This window comes from Enoplosus armatus, chromosome 21, assembly GCF_043641665.1.
Source record: "Enoplosus armatus isolate fEnoArm2 chromosome 21, fEnoArm2.hap1, whole genome shotgun sequence".
NCBI classification, from domain to species: domain Eukaryota; kingdom Metazoa; phylum Chordata; class Actinopteri; order Centrarchiformes; family Enoplosidae; genus Enoplosus; species Enoplosus armatus.
The window spans coordinates 8,067,512-8,091,921 of NC_092200.1; the positions used below are offsets into that span (position 1 = coordinate 8,067,512).

Consider the following 24,410-nt stretch of genomic DNA (forward strand, 5'->3'; position numbering starts at 1 on the left):
CGGTGTCTGTCACAATGAATTGCGGATTTCTTGCTGAAATGTAAAACAGCATGAATATATAATGAACTGGACCGGCTGCATATCAGACAATGTTTACCTCAACGTTGCTGCTGAAGAGAATATTAACATCCTTTTGCATAAGAAGTCAGTCAGGTTTCTCTTTTATTTACTTTCTCACGCAGAGTATGTATAGTAAAAGAGAAGAGCTTACAGTCTTCATTTCTTCGATATTGGCAAAGTTGCTATTGTCTTAGTTGAATTTGACCTAACATGCCCTCTTCATGACCTATGGGAGAATAACATACTCACACGCACTTGTTGTTGATGTCAAAACATCAGCACAGCAGATGTGTTTTGACCCCTTGTCTCTGTGTCCCCTCTGTCCCCTCAGAACAAACCAAAAGCAACCTGAAGGTAACCTCCCCAGAGGACGCCGAGCACATAAGCCGCAGACAGGCCTCCCCAAATGGGACGGCCCCCTCAAGAGGGGAAGCCAAAGGCAGCCGCACGGTCCCTCGAAGGCACACGTTAGGGGGTGCCCGCGGCTCCCGAGAGATCCTGGCCATGCAGCCGCCAGACATGGACAAGAAGAGGGAGGCCTTCCTGGAGCATCTGAAGCAGAAATACCCCCATCATGCCTCAGCGATCATGGGCCACCAGGAAAGGCTGCGAGAGCAGGTCAGTGGGTTGAGAGAGGCCTGGGTGTGCAATGTTGTGTTTGTTTGAGCTCACATTGTTACAGTGATCTGAGTTATAATTCTGCTGTCTTACTGCATTTAAGAGATTACAGTGAATACATTTTAAAGCTGCAAAAACGGATCAATTGACTAAGAATAAGGTGTCACTCGTAAAGATGAACACACAGAGAATTACCTAAATCTGCAGTTCCACTAAGCTCTCAGGAGCGTTTTTATTTTACGGCCCGCAAACTCACCTTGTTTACAGGAGGAGGCAGATGTTTTTGTCATCTAATGTTTTTAGGTATAATTAACCTTTTTTTAAAAGTGTGTATGCTACCGGCACCAAGCGGTTAGCTAACTCGTGAGCAACGTACACACACACCAGGAACACGACTCCAAAAGAATGCAAATGCTGCTCCATGTCCACTGGATGTGTAAATAGGCAACTAAAACGTTCTCCATGTCAACGTCATAAGGTGATGTTATGTCAGAGGTTGTGTTTATTCCTCTGCCCAAAAAAATCAATTAATACATTTGTAATGTCAATTTAAGACTCTGAAGCAGCTATTTTTACCATCATTTCATATTTTAGTTCAGTTTAATCTTATACATACTGAGCTTCGAGGTACTGGTACGAGGATTTTGTTACCTTAATGGACAGAGCCTAGCTAGCTAGTTTCCCCGTTTCCAGTTTTTGTGCTAAGCTAACAGGCTACTGGCTCCAGCTACATATTTACCACTCAAGTATGAAAGGGGTATCAATCTTCTCATCAAATAAGGTTAACAAAAATATTGAACTAATTATTTAACATGACAAAGAAAGATAAAAGAGGGATGACAGTGCAGATTACCACATAAATAATCATGTTTATGTGCTGACAGAATCACATGTGAGCTTCTAAGTGCTTTTGTCCACTCTTGGAGTTACAGGTATTTTTATTTTCCTTTGCAGACCGAGGCAACAGTGCAACTGCAAAACTATTTCCTTCTTTTTTTTCTTTGCCGCAGGTTAAATGTGAAGTCTATCCTATAAATCTGCCTGTCACGTTTCCCTCCCACAGCTGCTGTGAAACAGTGAGGTGGTGTTTTTGTGAAGGTGTAGAATACATGTGAACAGTTTAAATTGTCCATACACTCACAAGCCTGTTTTGATCACCATAATTAGACTTGCTTATATCTTCAGACTGGTTTGTGTATTCTAGACTACAGTGTGATGTATAAGGTATACATGTCTCAGTTGTTTTGGAGCTTTTACTGAATAAAAAGTCTCCTCGTGCCTCAGCTTTTTGAAGTCAAGTAAGTTGACGGGGGGAGGGCGACTCAGAAGGAGTCACTGTAGGTGGACATTTAGCTCACCTGGTCATTGTCTGTTTGTTTGCTCGGGGTCAGGGGAGACTAAAGGGAGGGGCAAGCTGGCTTTGTAGCCAAAACAATCAAGGTAATGGTGAGACTGGCACCAAGCCACAGGGGAGCTCCAGGCGATGGTACTAGGCATTGTGCAAGAGGGATTTTGTGTGCTGTTTTCAGACCAGCCCACACTGCCTGCACACATGCAAAGTAAACCCTTTTCATGAGGTTTGAATCCACTGCAATGATCATGAACTCTGTGTATTTGCGTAATATCAGTCAGGAGGGTTGATGGTGTCATGTTACTCCAAACAACTTGGTAGTGTGTGTGTGTGTGTGTGTGTGTGTGTCTGTGTGTTTTGGGGTTACATGTGTGCTTTTGCATTATTTTATCATCAACAGATAATCTGTCTATGAGCTATGTGCATGTGCTGTTATTATCCCATGCACAGGGAGAAGGGTAGGGAAGAGTTTTGTTGTGAAATTGAGGTAGTCAGACAGGTAAGTTCAGCTCCGGACTGGGGTGGAGTCAGAGTTGCCATAGTGACTCATGATGTCACCGCTGGAGGGGCTCAGTTTACGTGTAGGTGCCTGCTGGAGCGAGCTGGCTGGCTGTGTGAGAGAGCTGCGTGTGTATGTGCGTGTGTTTGTGCGAGTGCAGGGACGCTGCTCTGCAGAACATGCGATGGATCTGAAGATTTTCTGGCGGCATGGCACTTTGTTGTCCGCAGAGGAATAAAAATCAACTTTTCATACAGACGGAATAAACTTGTCACATCGGCGTCTTCATCCCGGGAAGAGGGAATAAAGGTAGGATATTATCGGAACATTTGCAGTCGGTGCATTCTCAGTCATTCAAAACCTTAGGATGTGTGAGTAGAACTGCACAAATGCGTGGATTATTGCGCTTTTCAGTGTCGAGGAGTGTTAGTTTGGTGCTGCAGCAGAGGGAGTGCACGCCTGCAGGCTGTCAGGTGCTGCAAACTTCCAGAAGAGGAAGAAGCGCATGCAAAACTTGGCGCACCAGTTTTATCAGGAAAGAAAAATCGGACAGAAAAGTGTTTGGGCGCGACTGATTTCTTCACCTCACTGATGTTTAGTTGTTGGACGGACGCCTCGCGGTTGTAAATCATCCATAAGGGACAATCACCTGTAGCTCCAAGTTATCTTAACGAGAGAGGGCAATTATACAGCCATAACTGCAAAGCAAATTACCCACCGCCAACGGAAGTTAGGGTTTCTGTCATAACCGCCAATATGGCCAGTAATAACTGATTGTTACGCTGTTAGTTGCTGCTCTTTCTGCTGCTGCTGCACGTTTTTGCAATGGCATATTGTCGGAGGAGGTTTCTTACCAAATGTGTGATTACATGAGTCATTTTTTTATTTCTTTAGATGTGTTTTAGTGTTTAAAAAAGATCCAGAATCAGTCAAATGGAACATGTAGCGCATATCGAGATGGCTTCACTCGAATATGACTTAATGGCTCATGTTGAATCTTTCACTTTGTATGTTGCTTTTTCACTGTGTCACTCCTGGATTGCACTGAATGTTATTTCAGTGACTAATTTCAATGGATTTTGGAGGTTAGCTTCTGGGATCAGATGCCTTTATATTGCCTTTGATGAGTCCAGGATTGCTGGATTTGTTCAGTATCATGTATTTTGTGTGTGTTTACAATGCCAACTCCTGGTTATACTGTTTCAGGGTTTTAAGATGCATCAAGAGGAAGACGACTTTCTTTTGCATTTTGTATGAACTGGTATAGAGAATAATGTTTGGGGTCATTCCAGGGTCATAGAGAATTTAGTTTGGAACTTGCTGTCCTTATTAGTAGGGGATTATCTTACAGGGCTTTCTTATTGGTAGAGTTGCTGTAAGAAAGTATGAGGTTTTTTTCCAGTTTGTGTAATCATAAAATTCTTTGAAGTTCGTCCCATAGCTGCTGAAACACTGAAATAAGACGAGAGAGAGATAAAAATGAACCGTTGGTGCTGATTGTCAGTTTGTAAGGCATGGCGCTTTTAAATTGATTTTTGGTGTGAAGCTCCTCATATGTTATTCAGATGTCAGGAGTGAGATTTGAGTGGTGATGGCTCTTGAATTTATCATGCCAAGGAAGAAGATACAAGATGCTGTCAGACTGGTCTGAGCATGAATTTCTGGCACATAAATGTAGGGCTGATACATGAAAAAAAGATGATTGAAGACTCTATTTGTCATAATCTAATTCAGGATGTCAAGAGGAATGCAATCATTCCCTGCTAATATAAACAGCAGAAAATTAAAACCAAACAAAACAAAAAAGACAAGTTTATTCAAGCGTTTATCATCTGGTGTCCTGGGGAGGTTCAATTATTCTGCTTTGAGGAAAAACAGCAAGAAAACAAGTGGAGTGACTGTGAAGTCTGTGGTAGATAGTGCGGGAGGAAGGAGAAACTTGCCACAGTTCTCACGCAGACGTAAAAGTGCAGACCATACAGGAAAGACAACATCAGTGGCAACAATGCATGCTTCAGAGGTGAGAAAGAAGTGTCTCCGGAGGTTTGAGTTACAAAGGCGGAGATTTATCAAGGTCAAGCGGAGGTTGGGAAGATGATATCGCTCTCTGAAAAGTGGATGACCCCGCTCCACCCAGCATGACTGCGCACACACACAGACACACACACACAGCCTGACTTATTCTTATATAAGGTGCCCCCTCAATTCTTCCTTCGTCTCCTTCTGTGATCCTTAAACCCGCAACAAAAGCGAGTGGTTTAATTTCCTCCTCTCCTCATCCTCCAAAGGCCTGGATCCCACCCAAGGGAGATGAGATAATATCCCACTGGCCTGACCGCCACCCATCCTCTCACCTCTCTCTCTCTCTCTCTCTCTCTCTCTCTCTCTCTCTGCCCGGGGGCTTTGACGAGCACAAACTAAACCGCTTGACCGATCACAGAAACACATACACACACCGAGTTCCCTCCTTTTCCGCCTGTGTGTCAGTGTCTGTGTGTGATGAGCTGTGACTTGCTAGGCCAACGGTTTTTCTGCAGTGTGGAGCGGCCATGTTAGGACAGCTGTGTGCAGCTGTGTGCAGCAGACAGACAGACAGACAGACAGTTCTGTCACCCCCAAGCTGTGATAATCCATTGGTTGATGAGAGCGCAGATTATGGTAACAGTGTGAGTGTAAAGATGGGTAAATTGTTTTCCAGTGCAATGTTTGACAGGTGCTTACAGTATGTGGTTTAGTGTGTAAGTGGGCTGTGTTGGGAAAAGGTGATGTCAGGTATTTCTTTCAAGATTTTTTGTTTATAACTAAGGATGTTTTTATTATAGAGAAAAATGTCATTAAAATCTTTTTTTTTTCAACTTTTCACTTTTTATTTCTTGGACCACTTAGGGCCAAATACAATCAGTCAAGAAATGTTCCAAATCTGCAGGGTGGGACAATTTTGCAATATACGAAAACACGGTCTCTTGTGATACATAATTGATAAATTGGCACCAATATCACTTTGCGTTCTGTACTTAGCCAGAGGTGTGTTTTGTAATTGCTCCTGACATACAACTCTTAAAATAGAAAGCGCATCATTCAGTGCTTCGAATTAATACAACATACTGTATGTGTGTTTGATCAATTATCGGTAAGTGTCTTGTCATACGTCATGTGTTGGTTGTTGTTGGTAACGTGTCATGGCAGCATTGTATCATGTTAAGTTATGATTTCCAGCCCCTATGTATGTAACTGTCCATTTCCTGTTATATTTTGTGTGCAAACAGGCAGATCTTCTCTTGGTTTGTTTGCTCAGAGTGAGTGTGTTGTGGTCAGCAGGAGCAAAGTTTGCCAACAAGCAAAGGCAAAAGACTGTTTATAGCTGATGTTATCAAAAATCTCAAAATGTTACTCGATGGTGTGGTGATGACCTTTATTGCTTCATCCATCAAAGTCAAACCGACGTGTTTTCACTTGCCAAGTTGGAGCTTTATCTCAAAATGAAAAAGCTACAGGGGAAAGGGATATACTTTTTTACATTATAATCCTTTCTTAAATAGATTTTATTAAGAAAGACATGTCATGACTGTCTTAATAATTACACCCGAGAAGAGGGCAAGAAAAAAACTTTTAAATGGGAACAAAAAATTGGAATAAGCCTTGGAAAAGGATCACACAGGAAGCGATCCCTTTTCACAACTGGTAGTTGGGCACCACATCAGTGATATAAATTAAGCATGGAAAAATGCTGCATTTAGTAACAACATCAACATCAATAAGATGGCAGGGTGCACAATATCTGCACCCTCCCACCAATTCATGTTGAACAAGGCCACATAAATAGCGCTCATTTGTCATTATAGGCAGTAAATGTACTGTGAACTCTCCCTCTGAGTCTTTTTGAGGCATTGCAACATTTGGCCAGTCCCCCACATACTTCTCTCTGTGGGCTCCTGGCCCTGCTACACTCTTGCTCCTCAGAACCAAGGTTGGTTAGATAACACTGGCTCTGAGCATGCATCAACTCCCCGCAAGAGATCCGACCATGATCAGAGAAGAAAAGGAGAGGGAGGGAGTTTTGGGGGTGTATTGTTGCTGGTTTTAACTAAACTGCTCAAAGAAAAAAGGATCACTCATTGTCTTCCACGCCTGGCACAGTATTCCTGCTATGATTAGAGTATCACAAGATGATCTGGTAAGCAAACACGCACATTATTAACATGCTGAAACATTTATACGCGTGTGATTTCTCACAAAACACCTCTTTGTCATAGCCTTTATTGCACCTTGTGTCTGAAATCACACAATCAGACACTGTGTGCAGCAGGTCTGCAGCAAAACATCTGTTTTTAATCATCGCACCTCCTCCACTGACCATCAGGAGCAGGAGCTGGACTGTTTTTAATAGCATCTGCCACCCCTGCATGAAGTGACACTTTGAGAGCTACCTTGAGTAACACAAACAAGAACCACAAGGTTAATGACGGGCATGCGTTGACCTGCCAGTTAACCGGGGTTATTTGGGGGGGTTTAGTTTTTAGGGGTGCAGCACCCCAACTGAGAGGACAAGTGGTCCGTGGAGTGGCGCCAAGGTTGTGTCTAATCCTGAGTGCCATGGAGAGGGGGGGTTTAAGCCGCTCTGACAGAAGGCCCTGATGGACCTGCCTCTGATCACTGCTGATAATGAGTCAAGCCAGACAGAATTTTACACACTGTCTCAAACGCAACGCCAGTGTGTTAATCAGACCAGCTAATCAGGTCTGAGCTCTTTTCAGTGTACTTCTCTGCATCATAACAACAGCGCTGTATTAGCCCAGGCTTAAGTTAGCCACAGAAGTCGGAGTTGTCTTATACTGTGGCTCCTCTGGTTTAACAGGCAGGTAGTCGTTATAAAAAGTTCAGGGTTTTTTTTGACAGATTTGCAGACAATGGAGGTGAAATGTCTGGGACCTCTTTAACCTTATGCCCTGACATTCCTTTGGGTACAATTAAGACCATTTGTCAATACAGCAGTTGCAGCCTGAGGAGCTCCTTCTGAGGACCATTCCTTGACTTATTCAGTCAGCTACTAATCAGCTAAACTATAACCACACAGAGTACAATACACAGTTTCAATAAATAACCACTATTTAGTTTATTTCCAATTTACAGTACTCAAAACAGCATGACAAGAAAAAGAGACTGCCACCTACTAACATGAGATTAGTCTCTTTGTCAGATACTGAATAACCTCTCCACCCTGAATTGTCACATCTTTCCCAGATGTATTTACCTGTTTGGTTGGTCATTAATGTTTGTTTGGTACTTGAAGGGAGCACTAGGCGTCAGGCATTTTGGCATACTTTCCATCCTTTGTTAGCACTGGTGATCTGTTTTTGTCGGCAAGATGATGCGGGTCATTGGACTAGATTGAAGGAACTAAGTGACTTAACGAGTTGCTGAACTAATGGACACAATGGTCACCTGTCAGGCTGATGAAATGCTCATATGCTGTTGTGTTGATGCTTCAAATCTCTGCAATCTATTTGTGTTGCTGCTCTTGAACATGCTCTAGATGCTCTAGATAGTTTGAAAATCTTTCATTTTGATGAATCGCCATTACTGGTACAGCTGTTAATATTTTTTATATATTGTCAAAGAGATTCCAAGCTTTATGACCCGCAGAACCAAACAGGGAGCAAGCAAGTTTCCCTTTGTTTTCTCTATCGGTACCTTTGCTTTGCAAGTCTTGCAGCCCGACATCTGGGCTCCACCTTGGGCCAAAGGTATGAACCTGACTTCAAAAGGCAAAGCAGAGACAGAGGCACACCAGGAGGATTTGACAGGACCAGCTCCAAGCATCTGGCTCAAACCCTATTTTGATCTCCTGTGCTCTATTTCCAGTTGGCCCTTCTTAGTGGAGATAAAGGGGTGGAGTGTGGGTGTGGGTTAGAGAAAGGCATGGCAGAAACTTGGCTCAAAGTCAGAAGACTTGCTTTTTTAAATGTTTAAAAAACATTTTCAACAGATAGAACGAGAACGCAGGTTTTTAAATAAGGTGACAGTTGATGGGGGACACCTGGAATATGAGTAAGTATACAGTGGGAAAGTATATATTTGAGGCATCAGCAGCTAATGGAGTCAGTAATAAATCAGACTATTTGACAGAAGTGGAGCGTGTGCTGCCATTGATCATAGCACCTCCTCCTCAGGTTGACACCATAATCTCCCTCAACTGTGTCTCATGTTTTACATGTACATGTATTCACGTTATATCCATGCAACTCAGCTCTTGCTATGTTGTGTTTAGTTTGTTGTTTTACACTTTGCAGTTGGTGTTGACATGGTGGCTAACAAAACAAGTCAGTCATGAACCTGAAGCTCAGTGCGGGGAAAACTTGGTGGTGATTTCGCACCTTAACCACCAACAGGTGCTGTTTATTGACAGTGAGAGTAGGAGTTTCATATCACATATGGTTGACTGAATCATCTAGAGCTGAGAGCTCAGGATTGTGTGTGTGTGTGTGTGTGTGTGTGTGAGCAGTGCTTCTTATTGTGTTTCAGAGGTCAAAAACAGGTCACTTGGGTCAGAAGTGGATAATGAGGAAAATGCATGTTACTACCAGTCAGCGAGAGGAAAAAACAATGGACCATAATGAAAATAAGCACAACAGATAAGCAGATAAGACAATAGTCAAGCATATTATAAACTGTAGCTGACAGTTTTTACATGACAGTGATGCGTAGTGGATCATGTTTTTTAGGAAATGCAGAAACTTTGGATGCAGTTCTATCGAGCTTAATTAAAACTTCAGTTTATTCCTGATTATCTGACTCTTCCTCTGCATACACACACAGACGCACAGAGAAACTCTCCTCTGGGAGAGTGGGCATAATAAATCTTCGGCTCAGTGGAGGAGCGTATGTGGTCCTCTGTGACTTGTTAATTAGGCATGAATAGCAAAGCCATTATCAGGGCTGGTTTCACGGGACGAAAAGGAGACTTGACACTTGACAAAATACAGCGATTTAAAACCAGCCAAGACATTGTTAGCGAATAAAGGTGCAAAAAGTAAGTTTAGCTTTGGCAGTAGTAGTATTAAACCCCCTTGATCGCATTAGATTATATATGAGTTTACGTGTGTGCAACATGATGTAGAAGATGCAGGAGTCAGATTTCTCTGGAGAGAAGAAAGCCCTCTTTGTCTTGGTGACCACAAGCTCGGAGCCACACACACACATCCACACATTCTCAGATGTACACCCAGAGAGGCTCAAATTAGACCTGGAAGGTCTTTTTTTTGTACCTCAGGACAGACGCTCTCTGGAGACAGACCAGGTTCGTATGAGGACGTGTCAAATAAAGAGGCCCTCACGAAATATGAGCATGGCTTTGTCCACCGTGTGTATATGGATGGGTGCTCTCTTTGTGATTCACCATAGAGGGATCCTGTGTGTGTGTGAGAGAAGAGTTAATCAAAGATTTAGAGCTCTATTCTGGGACGCTGTAAGTGTTCAGAGCTCTACAATGGGTCTCATGATATTAAAGAGCAGGTCTGGACAGATCATGGCTCTGCAGCCCCGTCAGCAAATACTTTGCTTGTATTTCTTTGGTAAGAGACAGTGAGCGGGGAGGGGTGAGAGACTTTGTGTGTGCACACTCATTGGTGTGTGCAAACCATTGCATGCACAACTGGTGAATGATCTGCCAGTCTTGGTCTAAGTCTGGACCTGTTGTTTTATGCAACCCTTCGACTCGAATGCATGGCTAAAGCACAACACAGAATCTTGTCAATAAACCAGTGTATACTTACCAACACAAATTGCTCTTCCTGTAATGATCCCAACATGTGTATGTCCTATAGGATGAGGGCCTGCTGAGTGTATCAGGATCCCTAAGGGTAGAGCTGGGTCTTATCTCCTCAGGTCATCTCTCTGTCTTCAGCCACAGCTTCAGGCCAGTGAGATGGAAGCAGAGATTGGACATGGGGATTAGTGTTGGAGCTGCCTTATTTTTTTTTTTAGCACTGAATGGAAACTTTATGGAGTTTTAAAGCTGTTTCAGGGGTTGGATTTTCTACTCAGAGGCTGCTGGAATACTCTGCAACTAAGAAACATTTGAACGTCACGATTCGTGCAGACGTCCCTCTAACACAGTGTCTCACACAATGGTGCTCGAATGCAAAAGGCAGACATACAAACAATGACTTTCCCCCTGCTGTCGTGGTGGTGTGGATTGTGTGTGTTTGTATTGTGCTGTTGGATAGTTTGGGACACGGGGCGGTGTGTGCATTGGATGGGGGGCATCCGCTGTGAGGTAGAACAGAAAGGGAAGGGAGCAGGACAGTGCAGTTGTACAGAGCAAGTGTTACAAGGGCTGAAATAACAGAGGAGGAAGAGACCCTGTTTCCCTTAGACCAGGGAGTTTCCAGTCTCACATGGAAGTGGAACTGCTGGAAAGGGATCCCCACTCATCTGATATGGTAAATACTTTTTAAGATACTTTAAAACATGATGTTGCTTAAAATGTTTTTAATTTGGATTGTACTTGACTTATATATTCATACATGCTATTAAAATGGCTCCGCTTTTAAACCTGGATTGACAGAACCAGCTCATGATTTTTTACTCCACAAACTCCCGGTGGCTGATGTATCCGATGGTTACGCAAAGTTGACTTTTGTAACCTCGCTCATTCAGAGGAGGGGCTGATGTCTGCTGGTGATAACCGGGACTAACTCATTTATGCGTGAGTGGATGAAATCAATTGGAACGACGTAGCTCAGTTGGTGGAAATATCACAAGTGGCGGAAGAGATAGTCATCTTGCCTCCTCTCTGCACTGGGTCAACAGGCACAGTATTGTGTCTGTTGTGATTATGCACTTCATTTGCAGTCTGAATGACAGATCTGCTTGATTTTATTTTACATGCCAATGTGATATTTTATTAATGAGATGGTAACAGTCCTGGTTATTGTTTGCCTGTACATTTCGGAAAGGTCTGCTGATTATAAACTCATTGGGTCTTGAACTCCCACGACTTCTGCACACAGCTTCACCTTCACTGTCAACTTTGACTGTGGATACTATAAAGTCATCTCCTTTTAACACACCAATTAACAAGCGAGCCCATCTCTGAAAGGTCATCTGGGGATTTGGATGAAGGGATTAGAGGAGGAATGCATCAGAGGAGGGAGGGAGAGAGGGATGTGGTAGCAATGAATGGGAATGGATGACTAGGGGATTTCAGTATAATGTCATTAAGGCTAGGGGAGACAAAGGATGATGGTCTGTCCACAGACAGCATACGGACCGAGCGCTGACTGGTTGATTGACAGGGGCTTTATGCTTCAAAGTTGAGCAGAACTGCAGTGGCACTGAGTTTTAGACTCACACAGGTGCTTTTAATGAACTCTTGTAGGTTTGCGCGTGCGTTTTCGAGTTTTTATTTCTGTGGAAAAAGTGTGGCACACTTCAACCTTTTAGACAAAGCTAAAAGGGAGGACAGTACTGATGCAGTGTTTTGCTCAAGGACACAAATACTAAAAGCATCTTTCACATCAAATTTGACAGCACATAAACTAGCCAGACTCAGTGCTCTAAGTGGAGTAACGTGTCAGAATGAGACAAGTTAAGTAAGGGGTTAACAGTCTGCAGAGCCACCGTCTTCTGTTTATGTGTTTGCCATACAGATCAGGCCAGGTAATTACAGTTAGCTCCATTTCCGCTCCCCAGAGCCAGGGCCAAATTAGCATCTTAAGTGGAAAACTGTGCTCACAACACTGGAGTTTGTGTTTAGAGCCACACAAGCTTCCACCTCCACACTCATGTTTACATTCTCTCACTTCTGGTAAGACAATATAGAATGAGTGAAGGAAACTTGTTTGTCTAGTTATCTGTGTGTTCGCTTCGTCTATGTACATAAGAGATGACGCGTGAATGCACATTATTGTCGTTGAACCCCGGGAGTGGCTGTTGTTGTCGACAAGTACATCCATAAAAGTTGCCTTTGGCTTCTTGTCCTGAAACTTGCAGTGAATCGTTTGTCACAGTAAAGTGAGAAAGAAACTGACATGATTTCAGAGATGTCAGGCGAATGTCCTCTTTTATAAGGTGAAAGCCAGGCTATGTTATGAGACAGCTATTATAACCCCGACTATGTTGATTATATAAGAAAGTAGGCACCAATCAGTGGGCTTTGTGTAGGCTGGCAGCAGGTGTAGTGAATGACGCTCTGGCAGTTTTCGTGGCTATGTCGATACTTAAATCTCCATGAGTGACACAGCAGGCTCCTGGTGGGAGCTGCCATTATTCTTAACAATCGTGATTTACTTTAATCACCCCATCTCGGCTCTGCAAGTCAACCTGTCTGTCAAACAGACAGGGGCCGCATGATATAACATAATCTGTTCTGCTCGGCGAAATCATGCAACATTGTCTCTTCAGTTTGAAACTACTCTGCAATATTCAGGAGAGGCGACAGGTAGCAGTGAAAAGCAATCATACATGCATGCTCACGAGGTGCAGATACAGTGAGAAGTGAAACGTTGGCAATGCAAGAGAGTACAATGTACTATATAACACATGTAATAGCACTGACGTATAACATTTGAATATAACATATATTGTGTGAATGCAGACACACACTAACACAGACCTGAGCTTTCTTTCTAGTGACGGCATTCTGTTTGTCAGACCACTGTTGCATAAATGTTTTCAGGATGTCCTGGGTTCGGGTCAGATTTTCTGGAACAATGGTCTGACTCACTCATGCACACACTCGGTCTCTCTTTGTATCCCTCTTTCTCTCTCGTTTAAACACACACACAACACACAGACAGCCCACATCTGAACTACCTACTTTTCTTTTATTCGTTTTCTCCGCAAACATGGTTGTTTGCTTAATCGTCACTTGTCCGCATTACATTACGCTCGACATCCGTTTAATATAAAGCTGCTGCAAGCAATGTTCAAGACAATAAGAAACCTTGAGATGCACAATGTAGTGCCTTTGTGAACCTTTGAGGAGAAGGTTTGCTGCAACAGAGCAGTTTGCCTTTCCAAGCTACACAACATGTGCATTTAGATGAGGCAAATTCCATTGAGTTATTACTAGACCCGCTCTAACATACTCGAATCAGAGTGAGTATTTGACACAGGCCGTATAATAACAACTCACTGAGATCGGCTACAGCACTTCACACACAACCCACCATCTTTGTAGTAGACATTTTCTGATTTCTTTGACTCTTTCAAGATCTATTTTCTCGACACGTCCCTTCCCGAGGGGCTCTTTTCATGACTTTATAACTTGTCATATTCCTCCGTATAAACTAATGTCGGTGTCTCACATTCACATTCATCATAGCTGTCAGAGCAAATGTGGCATACAGAGGGAGTCGCTGCTGAAAAAGCAGAATCACACGCTGTATGGTTTTGACCGAAGCGGGGGGAAATCACTGGTGTGGAATGTACTGTAGGTGTGAGCGGGTTGAAGCAGGTTTTATGGTGCTAATCAGCGGTTGGCCTGCGGTTTTTACATCTGAACCCTAAAGCGGGAAGTGGTTAGTCGGAACAGGAAGTGGCTTTTGATGCTAGGCATTTCGGCAATATCATGCGTAGCCGCTGTGAGAATGATGATCTCTCTGCGTGCATGCATGAGAAGGAGGGAGGGAGAGAAACCGAGGAGTTCATCTGAGCTAAACTGTTGACCTTTGGAAGGGACACCTCATTTGTCAGATGTGGACTGGTGTGGAGTGGTTTAACTTAATTACCCCTCTCCACAGGGAGGCAGAAGGTCTCATTTGCAATTTCTTCCACTTTTATATGCGACTGCTTCTACTTTAACTATCATTTTCTCCTGTGCAATTCTTGTCCAGACACTATTTTCAAATGTACGGTACATGTTATATTGATTTCAGCCATATAGCCCAGCCCTATCTGATGGCTAAAGTGTTTTTACTTAACCAAGTATGTGTTTTCATGCAAAAAAATACAATAAACTCATAACACATCATAGTTAAATAAACTTTTATAAAAGTTAAAGTTTGAGTGCAGGTTCTTCTTCCTACGCTTTAGTATTTAAAAAAATATTGGATTACACTGCCAGACCAGTCTGATATAATTACTACCTACAGTTGATGGAGGAATCCAATATGATTCAACATTCCCAAGGGTGACACAGTAGCATATGAGAGGATAGAACAGCATGTGTGGGAGGGCTGTTTGGACCCACCACCATTGAATACGCTCATAAATCATTCAGTGCTCAGATAAAATATCCCAACACATGTCTGGTTTCAGGTGACATGTCAACTCCATGTGACCCTTGTGTTTTAAAAGGTGACTATCATCATGAGTTAACGGTAGGGCACATTTTTGCTCATGTATTTTTAATCTCTGGGTGTTGCAGCCTAAGGGTATTTTAGTGGAATTACAGGAGGTTGAGGGATGGCTCAGCAGTTTTGCCTGCTGTGTCAGGTCGCTGTGGAGGTGCATTGCATAAATGCTCGTACACTTTGACTCAGCAAATATCACATGGGCCTGAGAATGTCGCTGATTGGAAATGCGTTAGGGCGTTAGGGTATAATATTGATGATGGCAATTAATGTGATTGTAGAGATTATTAAAGTGGTGGGGTTTCTGGCATTTCTATTTCAGTACTCTTAAAATCACAAAGGTCATAAAACATGGTAAGTAATAAACTAAATGCTCTCTGCTGTTAGATTGTGTTGAAGATACCTTTTCAGCTAGGATCTCCTTTTAGCCTCTTTCTACTTAACTTCACTCTGCTGTTGAGATTGATTTGTTTCCATGGTTCCTCTGTTTTGTTTGATGACCATTTCTCTTTCCATCTCACCCTCCCACTGGCATTTCATAGCCATTTGCTTTTTGTTTTCTCCTTCTCTCCTCTTTTCTCCCATCAGTCTTTACAGGGCATGCTCTCCTCCCTTCACTCTGAGCTTGACATTCAGAGGTACTTGATGAAAATCCAATTGCCCCACAGAGTTAGTCAGCCTTTTATCTTATCTGCATCATGCCATTGTGTGTGTGTGTGTGTGTGTGTGTGTGTGTGTGTGTGTGTGTGGCGCTATGTTTGCATCCTCACTAACATCTGCTGTGTGACCATGTTCCCAACCCTGGTGCCCCTGTGTCTCTTAGCGTCTGCCCTGACTGTGCCTGCCAAGCACACTTGGCTGCCAGGCTAAACCAGTTCTGGCCATGAAAGCTCCCACAAATGTCAACTGCACTTAATATAAAACGCTTAAATTCTTTATTTGTCCGCACGAGTATGAGAGAACAGCAGCGTGTGCATGCAGGTGTGTTCAAGATAACCCTGGTGGACCTGCCCTCGTGTCTCCAGCTGCATTAGCTCTACAGCACCAAACGTCTGCCAGGGAAGAAGAGCATTTCATAAAGAGCCCAGTGTTCGCTGACCCCTCCATTTGGGTCCCACCTTGTCCCTGTGGTACAGATCACCTTACAGCGCTGCACAATAGCTCAATGGGCTCTGTAGTCTTGTCACACATCGTAGCTGTGGCTTGAGGATGCCACGTCACGTAGATCTGATTACAGAGTAGCCAACTGATCTTTGAGTTTTGATGACACAATTCCTGATCCATAATCAGTGGTTAAAGGGAATTTCTTCCTCTGTATAACCCACATTGTAGGTTTCTGTTTGGTCTCTTTCAGTGTGTCGTCACGCACAGTTTTGTCACGCACAGTTTGAACTCCTCTCATACACTGTTAGTGTCATTAAATCAGACTCCGGCTCATTCGGGTGCATATGAAATGTAAGAGTTGAGACTCCTGTAGTTTGATCAGAAGTTTCCTCAAGCTTGATAACCTTCAGTGCGGTGATGTGCTCGTGAGACAGTACTGAGCAGTGTTAGATGTGTGAGCATGTTTCAGCGACATACAGTATTAACACTTCTCTGCACTTTTGCATGACTGCAGTCTTTTGGTTTATTTAGCTGTTGTGCTGGAGTCGAGCTCAAAGTCAACATCAAAGGTGCTTTATTCTAGCTCGCCAAAGAAAGAGATGCAGTGTTATTTTCTAACTCCACAGAATGCATCATATCTTAAAGGGAATGCTCGACGCTCATGGGGAAATTAGAAAGCTTGTTGTGTCATTTTAAGAATAAAGAACTCATGCATGTGCAGGTACTGTATCACTTAAGTGTCCATGGTCTCACCTTTAACGTATTATGTTTCCATGTGCCTCCCCCTCCAGAGCAGAAGCCCAAAGCACGGCCCCAGTCCGCAGCCCGGCGTCGGCGACCAGGTTGACCACCTATCCCTGGCCTCCCTGGAGTCATTGGACACCATGTCTGAGGCCGACGCTCCCACAGCATTCACCCGCGGCAGCCGGGTTCGTGCTAGCCTGCCTGTGGTGCGGTCGACCAACCAGACAAAGGACCGCTCGCTAGGTACGATGTGTGTTTGGCTTTTAGGTTGATAACAATTATCAAAGTCAGAACATTAACTGTCTTGTAATTCTTTCTCTCTCAAACTGACAATATTTTGCCACAGAGAATGTCTTCTATCTGGTCTATTAGGAACTTATTGAGAATGTATCTCAAATCTTAAATTGACTTTGCGAATAGACTAAGGTGAAAGTGAATTTACATTAATCCTCTTCCATAACCTTGATTTTGCAGCTCTTTTAGCATAATCTTGGCATAACTCTCTGAAATAACTCCGAACCACACCATGATCTCACCGTTTCACCTTGTCCAAGTCTTTTCCTCTCACTCCATCCATCTTCTCCTTCCTCTCTCCTCCCTCCACCTCAGCTCACAGCTCCGTTTTTTAATTAGAATTCATTTCCTCTGTAGTGGAAGATTAGGGAATCCATCCACAATGTGCCATCGTGTTATTGACAGGATTAGAAATGGGTCGTCTTATCAACACACATGGTGCTTCATTTGCATCCATATGCAGAAAAGCTGTAAGTTTTGCAGAATTAGGCTGCTGCGTTAGGGCGAGAGTGGTGGAAAGAGTTTGAGAACTCCCCAAACAAAGTGTAGAGTCTGTAATTTTTTAGTAGGATAGTCTTCAAAGGTAGCTTACAACTCAGCAAGGCATCTGCTGCTGGATAATAGCGTCTGAGTGGCACGCCTTTTGACCAAAGTGAAAATGAATGAAACTATAGGGTGCCGATTTCCACTCTTCTCGGTGCCAGTAGCGCCTCCTGTTTTGCTTGAGAAGCAGAAATGCAAAACCCGTTAAAAAAAACTAAAAACAAATATGCTTTACCACACATGCACGCGCGGGCACACACACACACACACACACACACACACACACACACTCACACAAACACACTCCAACTCTCTCTTTCTCTCTTTCAAAAACATCAGGACAAAGCGTTATGACAGTGGGGGGTTATGGTGTGATGAAAGGGGAGGAGAGAAAAAGGGGCACCACTTAACTACAGTGTCCCTCCCACAGTCTTTCACACACACACACACACACACACACACACACACACACACACACTTACACAAACACACAAGCGCACACTTTGCTGGGTCCCAACGGACATTTGGGGCTTCTTCTTGGGGCTTAGTATCTTGAGCTTGTACTGTTGGAGTTGTCGCGGGGTCTTTTCCAGAGCGTCACAAGACTCAGCAGAAAACAGGAAATCCTTAAAACCCTTAAGTGAGTATCAGATTTAATCTAGACTATGGGATCAAGTGTATTGTATTTCAAATCATTTATTCTGTGGTTCTAAAGTAGTATTTTTCTGCTTTTTTTGTTGCATTTCAAACTTTGTGATAATATTAACAGAGGCACAACGTTATTTTTTCACAATTACGCTTAGTTTAAACTTTTGCGTCTCACTGGAGAAATGTGGAAAACTTTTAAAACTCAGACAGTCTGCAATGCGGTGCCCATTTGGTCAGGAAACCCACTGGCCATTTGCTTCCAATCCTGATTGAAACCAGGCGCTCAGGAATGTAACACGGCTCTCTTGTTAGAGCCGAGCTCTTCAACTTTGTCGCGGCAAATAAAACTGATGTTAAAGAATTCATAATCATCTTCATAATGCATGCTCAATCAATGGCGCTTTGTCATCAAACTCATTCGCTTTAATTGCTAACATCTGGGCGAATACTAGCCGACTGTTAACATAACAGGTCTCGGGGGAAAGATGAAGGTATTCTGCAAATGGGCACTTTGTTAAGTTATTACTACCCAGAAACCCAGACAGACCAGAAAGAGCAATGATAGACTCAGCAATTTTTATTTCCTGGATTTGCCCTTTCTCTGTCTCACTCTGTCTCGTGGAGCATGTAGGATCTTGTATAATATTTCACCAACATCTGGTAGCTTTTACTGGCTCGGTCCTTTTATGGGGTTACACCAAGTAAAACCATACCCCCTTTCCTTAAAACCAGCTATTTTCAGTGCACAAATGTAAAAGTGAGATGACTGATTTATGTGTATCCCAAAAAGTCAAACCTTTTGTCTCGTCAGTTCATGAAATGATGTGACATCCTGGACGATGACACAACTTAATTGGAAGAGAAACACAAACTTTGTTCTTTTCATTAAAGTTCTATTCTTAAGTTCATACGCCCCTATAAAATCAGTTCCATGCTGTTTGGAGCAATGAATCAGAGAGTAGAAATAGAAATGTGTTTTTTCTTTTCACTGGCATTGTTTATACAAGTGCAGTGTGGGCGTGGCTGTAAATGTTGTGGGGGAGACATCTGTTTTTCTAAAGCACAGTACAGAAGCCACACCCAGGGTTCAGAGGTTCAGGCTTTGGTCTTTTTGATGCACAACTTGTACTGTTCCACCCCGAGCACACAGCCCTGCTTCTGCCCCCTATTCCTGCCCCAGCTCACTTTCTAAATATCATGTCATTTGTCAAGAATATACAGCATACTGTTCTCAGACATGTATAACACAAACAGGAGTTGAGTGACAGGTTTAGTACAATATGTCTTAAAAGAAACCATACACCACAGAAAATCAATTTAAAGGCTTTGATTTTCTTTGGGCTACAATTGAGGGGTAAGCATTAATTCTGAAGCCAAATTCAAAAAAATCTTAACCCACAAATGGAGCCTTTAAAGGACAGTTCACCATCCATACATTCAGAAATTGAAGTATTTGGAAATACAATTTTTGCCCATTTTAATCTGGCCAAATATCTGCACTGGTCCAGAGGCAGTGAGCAGCCATGACCAGGCATTGTGATGTGGGAAGGGTGCCTACTGTGTTTTCACTGGTCAGGAAAAGGTGATTTTTATGTAGATCGTCTGTTGGAGGTTGTTTGAGGCTCACCCAAACTGCAATAAACATCCCTTTACGTTTGACTTGTTCTGTTGTGGCATTGTTTTCTGTTTTTACAGTATTCCTAAAAGATCACAAATGGCTGAAAAAGGTCTAAATCCAGATTTTTTTTTTATTTAGCACATCCTTAGCAATCAGTGGCTAACTTTGTTCAATACTTTGTGCAGCATCTTAAGACTAAAAATCCTTCCAGTGGTTCGTAATTGGGAGGTTGTCACTGTTAAGAAACTGCATGAAGTGTTGTGTTTGCATTAACAGATTAGCACAGCAAAAAGGACTTAACTTCTTTAGCATGTGAAAAAACAGGGAGATTACAAACCAGGAGACAAACAAAACAGTGTATCACTACTGTGCTCTACTCTCCTGCTAGCTGCAGAAATCACATGCCTGTCTTAGTCATAGGAAATATTTTCATGAACTGAAAGGAGTTTGCTTCTGGCTAATCACACTGCTTTCTGTCTGTAGGTGCACTGTACCTGCAGTACGGGGACGAGACCAAACAGATCCGCATGCCTAATGAGATCACCAGCATCGACACCATCAGAGCTCTGTTTGTTAGTGCCTTCCCGCAGCAGCTCACCATGAAGATGCTGGAGTCGCCCAGCGTCGCCGTCTACGTCAAAGACGACATGAGGAATATGTACTACGAGCTCACTGATGTCAGGTAAAGGTGCATGTTTGTGTGTGATAAACATAGAAAGAGACATAGACATATTGGGCAGCATATATTGTGTTAACAGGGCATCCAAGGTTCATTGTGCTCCAGAGTTTCAGTCTTCCTGTTCCCTTCCCTGAGCACTTCCTGTCTAAACTCCCCCTGCACAGGAAGTGACACTGGCCAAGAAAGCTTCTCGCTTCCTTTTACCCACATGTTTAAAGTTAGTAGGGAGAAAGTTATTTGTAGATGACGCCCTATGGCGAAATGTCTCTGATATACCCAAACAAACTGAAGAGCGCTCTTGAGAGACTTCGATGACTTCTCCTCTGGTGAAAGTTTCTAGAAAGTTTGAGCAATCTGAGCTTTGTCTTTTTATACTTTCAGAGGTCCTTTTATGCCTTTCAGAGTGTAGTTCCCAAAGTATTGTGTACTGTGTTGTGTGTGTCATTTAGAAGCACACAAACACACATACTAGCTCACTGCTTTTTCTTGATCCTTGTACCCTCCTGGTTTGGTATTCACCAGCATGTCTTAACAATGATACAGCAGATTCTATGTGCCGAGACAGTATACAGCCATTTGTTCTAGTTGTTCTTTTCAGAAAAAAAACATTACTCTTGAAGACATAAGCAACTTTGCCCCATTGTCTCCAGAGTTCCTGCAAGTGCAATGTGTACTTTGTGACTAATTCTTTATCAGGGCTGTAAAAAAAATGTCTCGTGATTCCTTAAGGTTGGTACAGATGTCCAGGGTGCAACACCAGTGTGAGAGGGAGACCAGCAAAATAACTACCAATCCGCTCTCCGTTTATGTAGTCGAGCCACGTTTCAACAAAGTATTAGTAAATGTTTTTATAGACTTTAGAGATTAAGAGGAAATGTCATATAACAGACTATCAGAGCCCCTGTCAGGGTATGTGCCCTTGGCAGGGCTGCTTAGAAGATCCAGGCAGTGGCAGGATCGGCCGCTGTCTGACGGTGACATGTGGGCTGCCTTTTTACCAAGGGACACTTCTTCCCCCTACAGGAACATCACAGATCACTCCTGCCTGAAGGTCTACCACAAAGACCCAGCACAAGCGTTCAGCCATGGGCCAAGACCTGCCAACGGCGATGCCAGGGTGAGTACTTAACTGACACAGATGCTAACACAGCAGTGGAAATGATTGTCTTGTTAACAGCAGTAGCTGCAAGGAGACAACCAGACCTGCTGTAGACAGAATAGTAAGCCCAGCCCTCCAATTCTTCTCATTCTTACGTCCTGTTTGCAGTTAAGGGAAGGAATGTCCCCCTGCCTCTTCTTAATCTGTTTAGAGGGGGTCTCATATTGTTCTCCCAGGGGCCTGAGATTGGGCCTCGCCTGTACGCTCTGGTGCAGCTTGCTTAAGGGACAATTGAACTCAAATCTCAGGACCATTTTCCTTGTTCATTCTTCCCCCAACATCAGCTCTAATCTCTTTCTCTTGTTCTGATTCCAGCATTTTTGTTTCCTGCTGATGTAACAAAACTAAAGCCCCAAAGAGCCGTTTCCTCAAATGTTTCTCCTCAAATCCACCTCTCTAATCCACCTGACCCTTTATCTAACCCACTGCTCGTCTCTGCCTGCTGCAGATTTCCAGGCGGCGTTGCAGCACCATTGTGATACTGCAAAAATTACATTAACCTCAGCCATAATCCCATTGCCGCATACTGTATGTGTCACATAAGTGTAAAGTGAAATTGATAGGAACTTTTTAGAAGTTTATAGGAATGATGAGGCAAACATGATGATGGTTTAAGAGGTCTTGGTTCAGATGGCATGATGATTTTGAGGTGCTGCAGAAACTCTTTTCATTCTCTGCTGCTGACAGGCGAGGTTGCTTCGGCTGGCTCTCTGTGACGGGGTCCTTCAAGGGGAAGCGAACAAAAGACATTTGAGAAAAAAAAGATGGCAAAAAAAGATAAAACTGAAAAAGTGAAGTGGGAATTTAATAGTGCAAACAGGAAAGGTTGTAAACTGGCAACAGCAGAAGGACATTAATTGCGTGGAGCAGTTTTACTCATCCTTTTTTGTTCATTTTTTTTACAGAATTGCCTATTTAACAACTCTGGCACTTGCTGAACCAGCAGGATTGATATATAATATATATATAATATATGAAAATATAACTTGTTCTGGATGAAGTGAAATGCATTCAGCAGAAAGAAGCAAGGCAACTTAACAAGGGCTCTTGTGCAAACATTGTGAAATCTATCGTGACGTAGAGATATGCTGAAGAAGATTGTTGTCAATGTTTAACCAAGCAGCAATTGACACAGATACGAAGCTTGGACATGGTTATGGGGTGTGGAGGCCGGGTTGGTGAATGGCACAGGACAGGACATCCGAAAGAAATTAGTTGAAAGAAATTTGTTGCATTAATCCAAAAATGTACAAATCCAAAAACTTGTGGCAAGCTGCCCTTTACCCACAAACATATTGGCAGATTTTAACACTCAGACACACACAAACACAGACATTGTAAACTCTTAGCAGCTGTAAAGCAAAAAACAAGCACGGAAATTGTTTTGTTTGTTTAGTTTACCTTTTAAAGAATGCCCGAGAGAAACAAAGTCTTTCTAGTTTTTAGTTTTTTCTCTTGGCAACCTCTTTTAATAATGATATAGAAACCCTGGGACTCAAAGAAAAAGGGCAAATACTACAACCTAATGAGCTGTACACCTGTTCAAACACTTTTTCGGGGAGAGGGGGTGCGTGTACTTCACATCTGTTTGGGCTATTGAGTGTGTCCTCTTGTCTTGCAGGAATGCCAGGTCTCAGATCAGATTTAAAGTATCATCTGCAGTTACTTCTGTTATTGATTGAAGCTTTCTGGCCAAATAGAGCTGTCTGTGGTTATGAAAACAAATACCTTGTCTGTCAGTAATTGATTTAAGGTGGACAGATTTACACAGTAACTGATAAGTAACTTGATAAGCATAATATGCGGCAGACAGTTAGAATAAAGAGATAATTTCTTGCATTTGAAGCATCTCTTTTGCCATGTTTCATCGAATGAAAACGCGGCAAATATTTTGAAATATTAACCTGTACTTAAGAAAGGGATTGTGCCCAAAGCAGTGCTTTGTATTCATAGAATAGTCAATAGTGGCGGTCAGGAGTGATGTTATGTACACATAGCTGGAGGAAATGTTTTGTAAACAGAGGTTCAGTTATTGGCCAACCTCTGTTCCCTTTAAGGCAATCCATTGAATTTTGGTATTTATTAAAAAATTAAAAATGTAATGTTTGTCTTGTCAGCAAGCTCCTATCTTCTTTATAATGCACACAGCGGCATAGTACATCCCGCCATAGAGCCAGCTACTTAAATGTCGACACACTTCTGAATGAACATCAGCAGCACCAGCTCCTCTTTATCTGTTTAGCTTGGCTGCCTCTGAGGCTCTGCAGTTTGTGAATCAGTTTAGGAGCCCTCTCCATCTCCAGCACGGCGAGAGACCGAGGTAACTTTGTGCGCTCCTACCAGACATGCTGCCCTCATTATTGGAAGCTTAAGAGCACGGTAGAAACTAGAGACAAGAGTCAAACTCAAACCAAATGTTTCTCAACACGGCTCTTGTGTGCCTGACATGGTCGCTCACATGTTTATTTTTCAAGCTTTTACTCCTCTGTTTTGTCTTAAAGCAGTCATTTATTAGCATGTTGTACAGAAAGTCAGTGTATTTTAAGGACCATGTAACATCTGTTTGGGATTGACAAACGATGCCTTTTTGGCCCAAATTGTTCTTCTGAGGCTGTGCTGGAATTGGAAAAAGCAGTCAGAGATGTTATTTAGCGCTCCAGAGAAATTCCTGCACAAGAGGGCAACTTTTCTTTTATTGTGTGTAGGCACCTTGGATAGTGAATGCCATTAGGGTTTCATGATGGTTTGCAGTGGCTCTGGGCTTGTTAGATTTCCTATTATGTGTTTCGTTGTTTGG

The 24,410-nt window shown here is 42.9% G+C and overlaps 1 protein-coding gene across 3 annotated transcripts in view; it reads left to right on the plus strand.

The window, feature by feature from the left end:
- The first annotated feature begins 549 nt into the window (after nucleotides 1-549).
- Nucleotides 550-24,410, plus strand: part of LOC139304104 (sickle tail protein homolog) — a 42,976-nt gene continuing 19,115 nt past the window's right edge. The window contains exons 1-4 of one of the 3 annotated variants that reach the window (XM_070927949.1): nucleotides 550-678; nucleotides 16,720-16,915; nucleotides 20,259-20,457; nucleotides 21,478-21,571. In XM_070927949.1, the coding sequence (XP_070784050.1) occupies nucleotides 565-678; nucleotides 16,720-16,915; nucleotides 20,259-20,457; nucleotides 21,478-21,571 (603 nt within the window). In that variant the 5' untranslated portion in view covers nucleotides 550-564. Of the gene's footprint in view, nucleotides 679-2,719; nucleotides 2,838-16,719; nucleotides 16,916-20,258; nucleotides 20,458-21,477; nucleotides 21,572-24,410 lie in introns of those variants that run through there. The other 2 variants (XM_070927947.1, XM_070927948.1) reach the window with 2 other exon arrangements.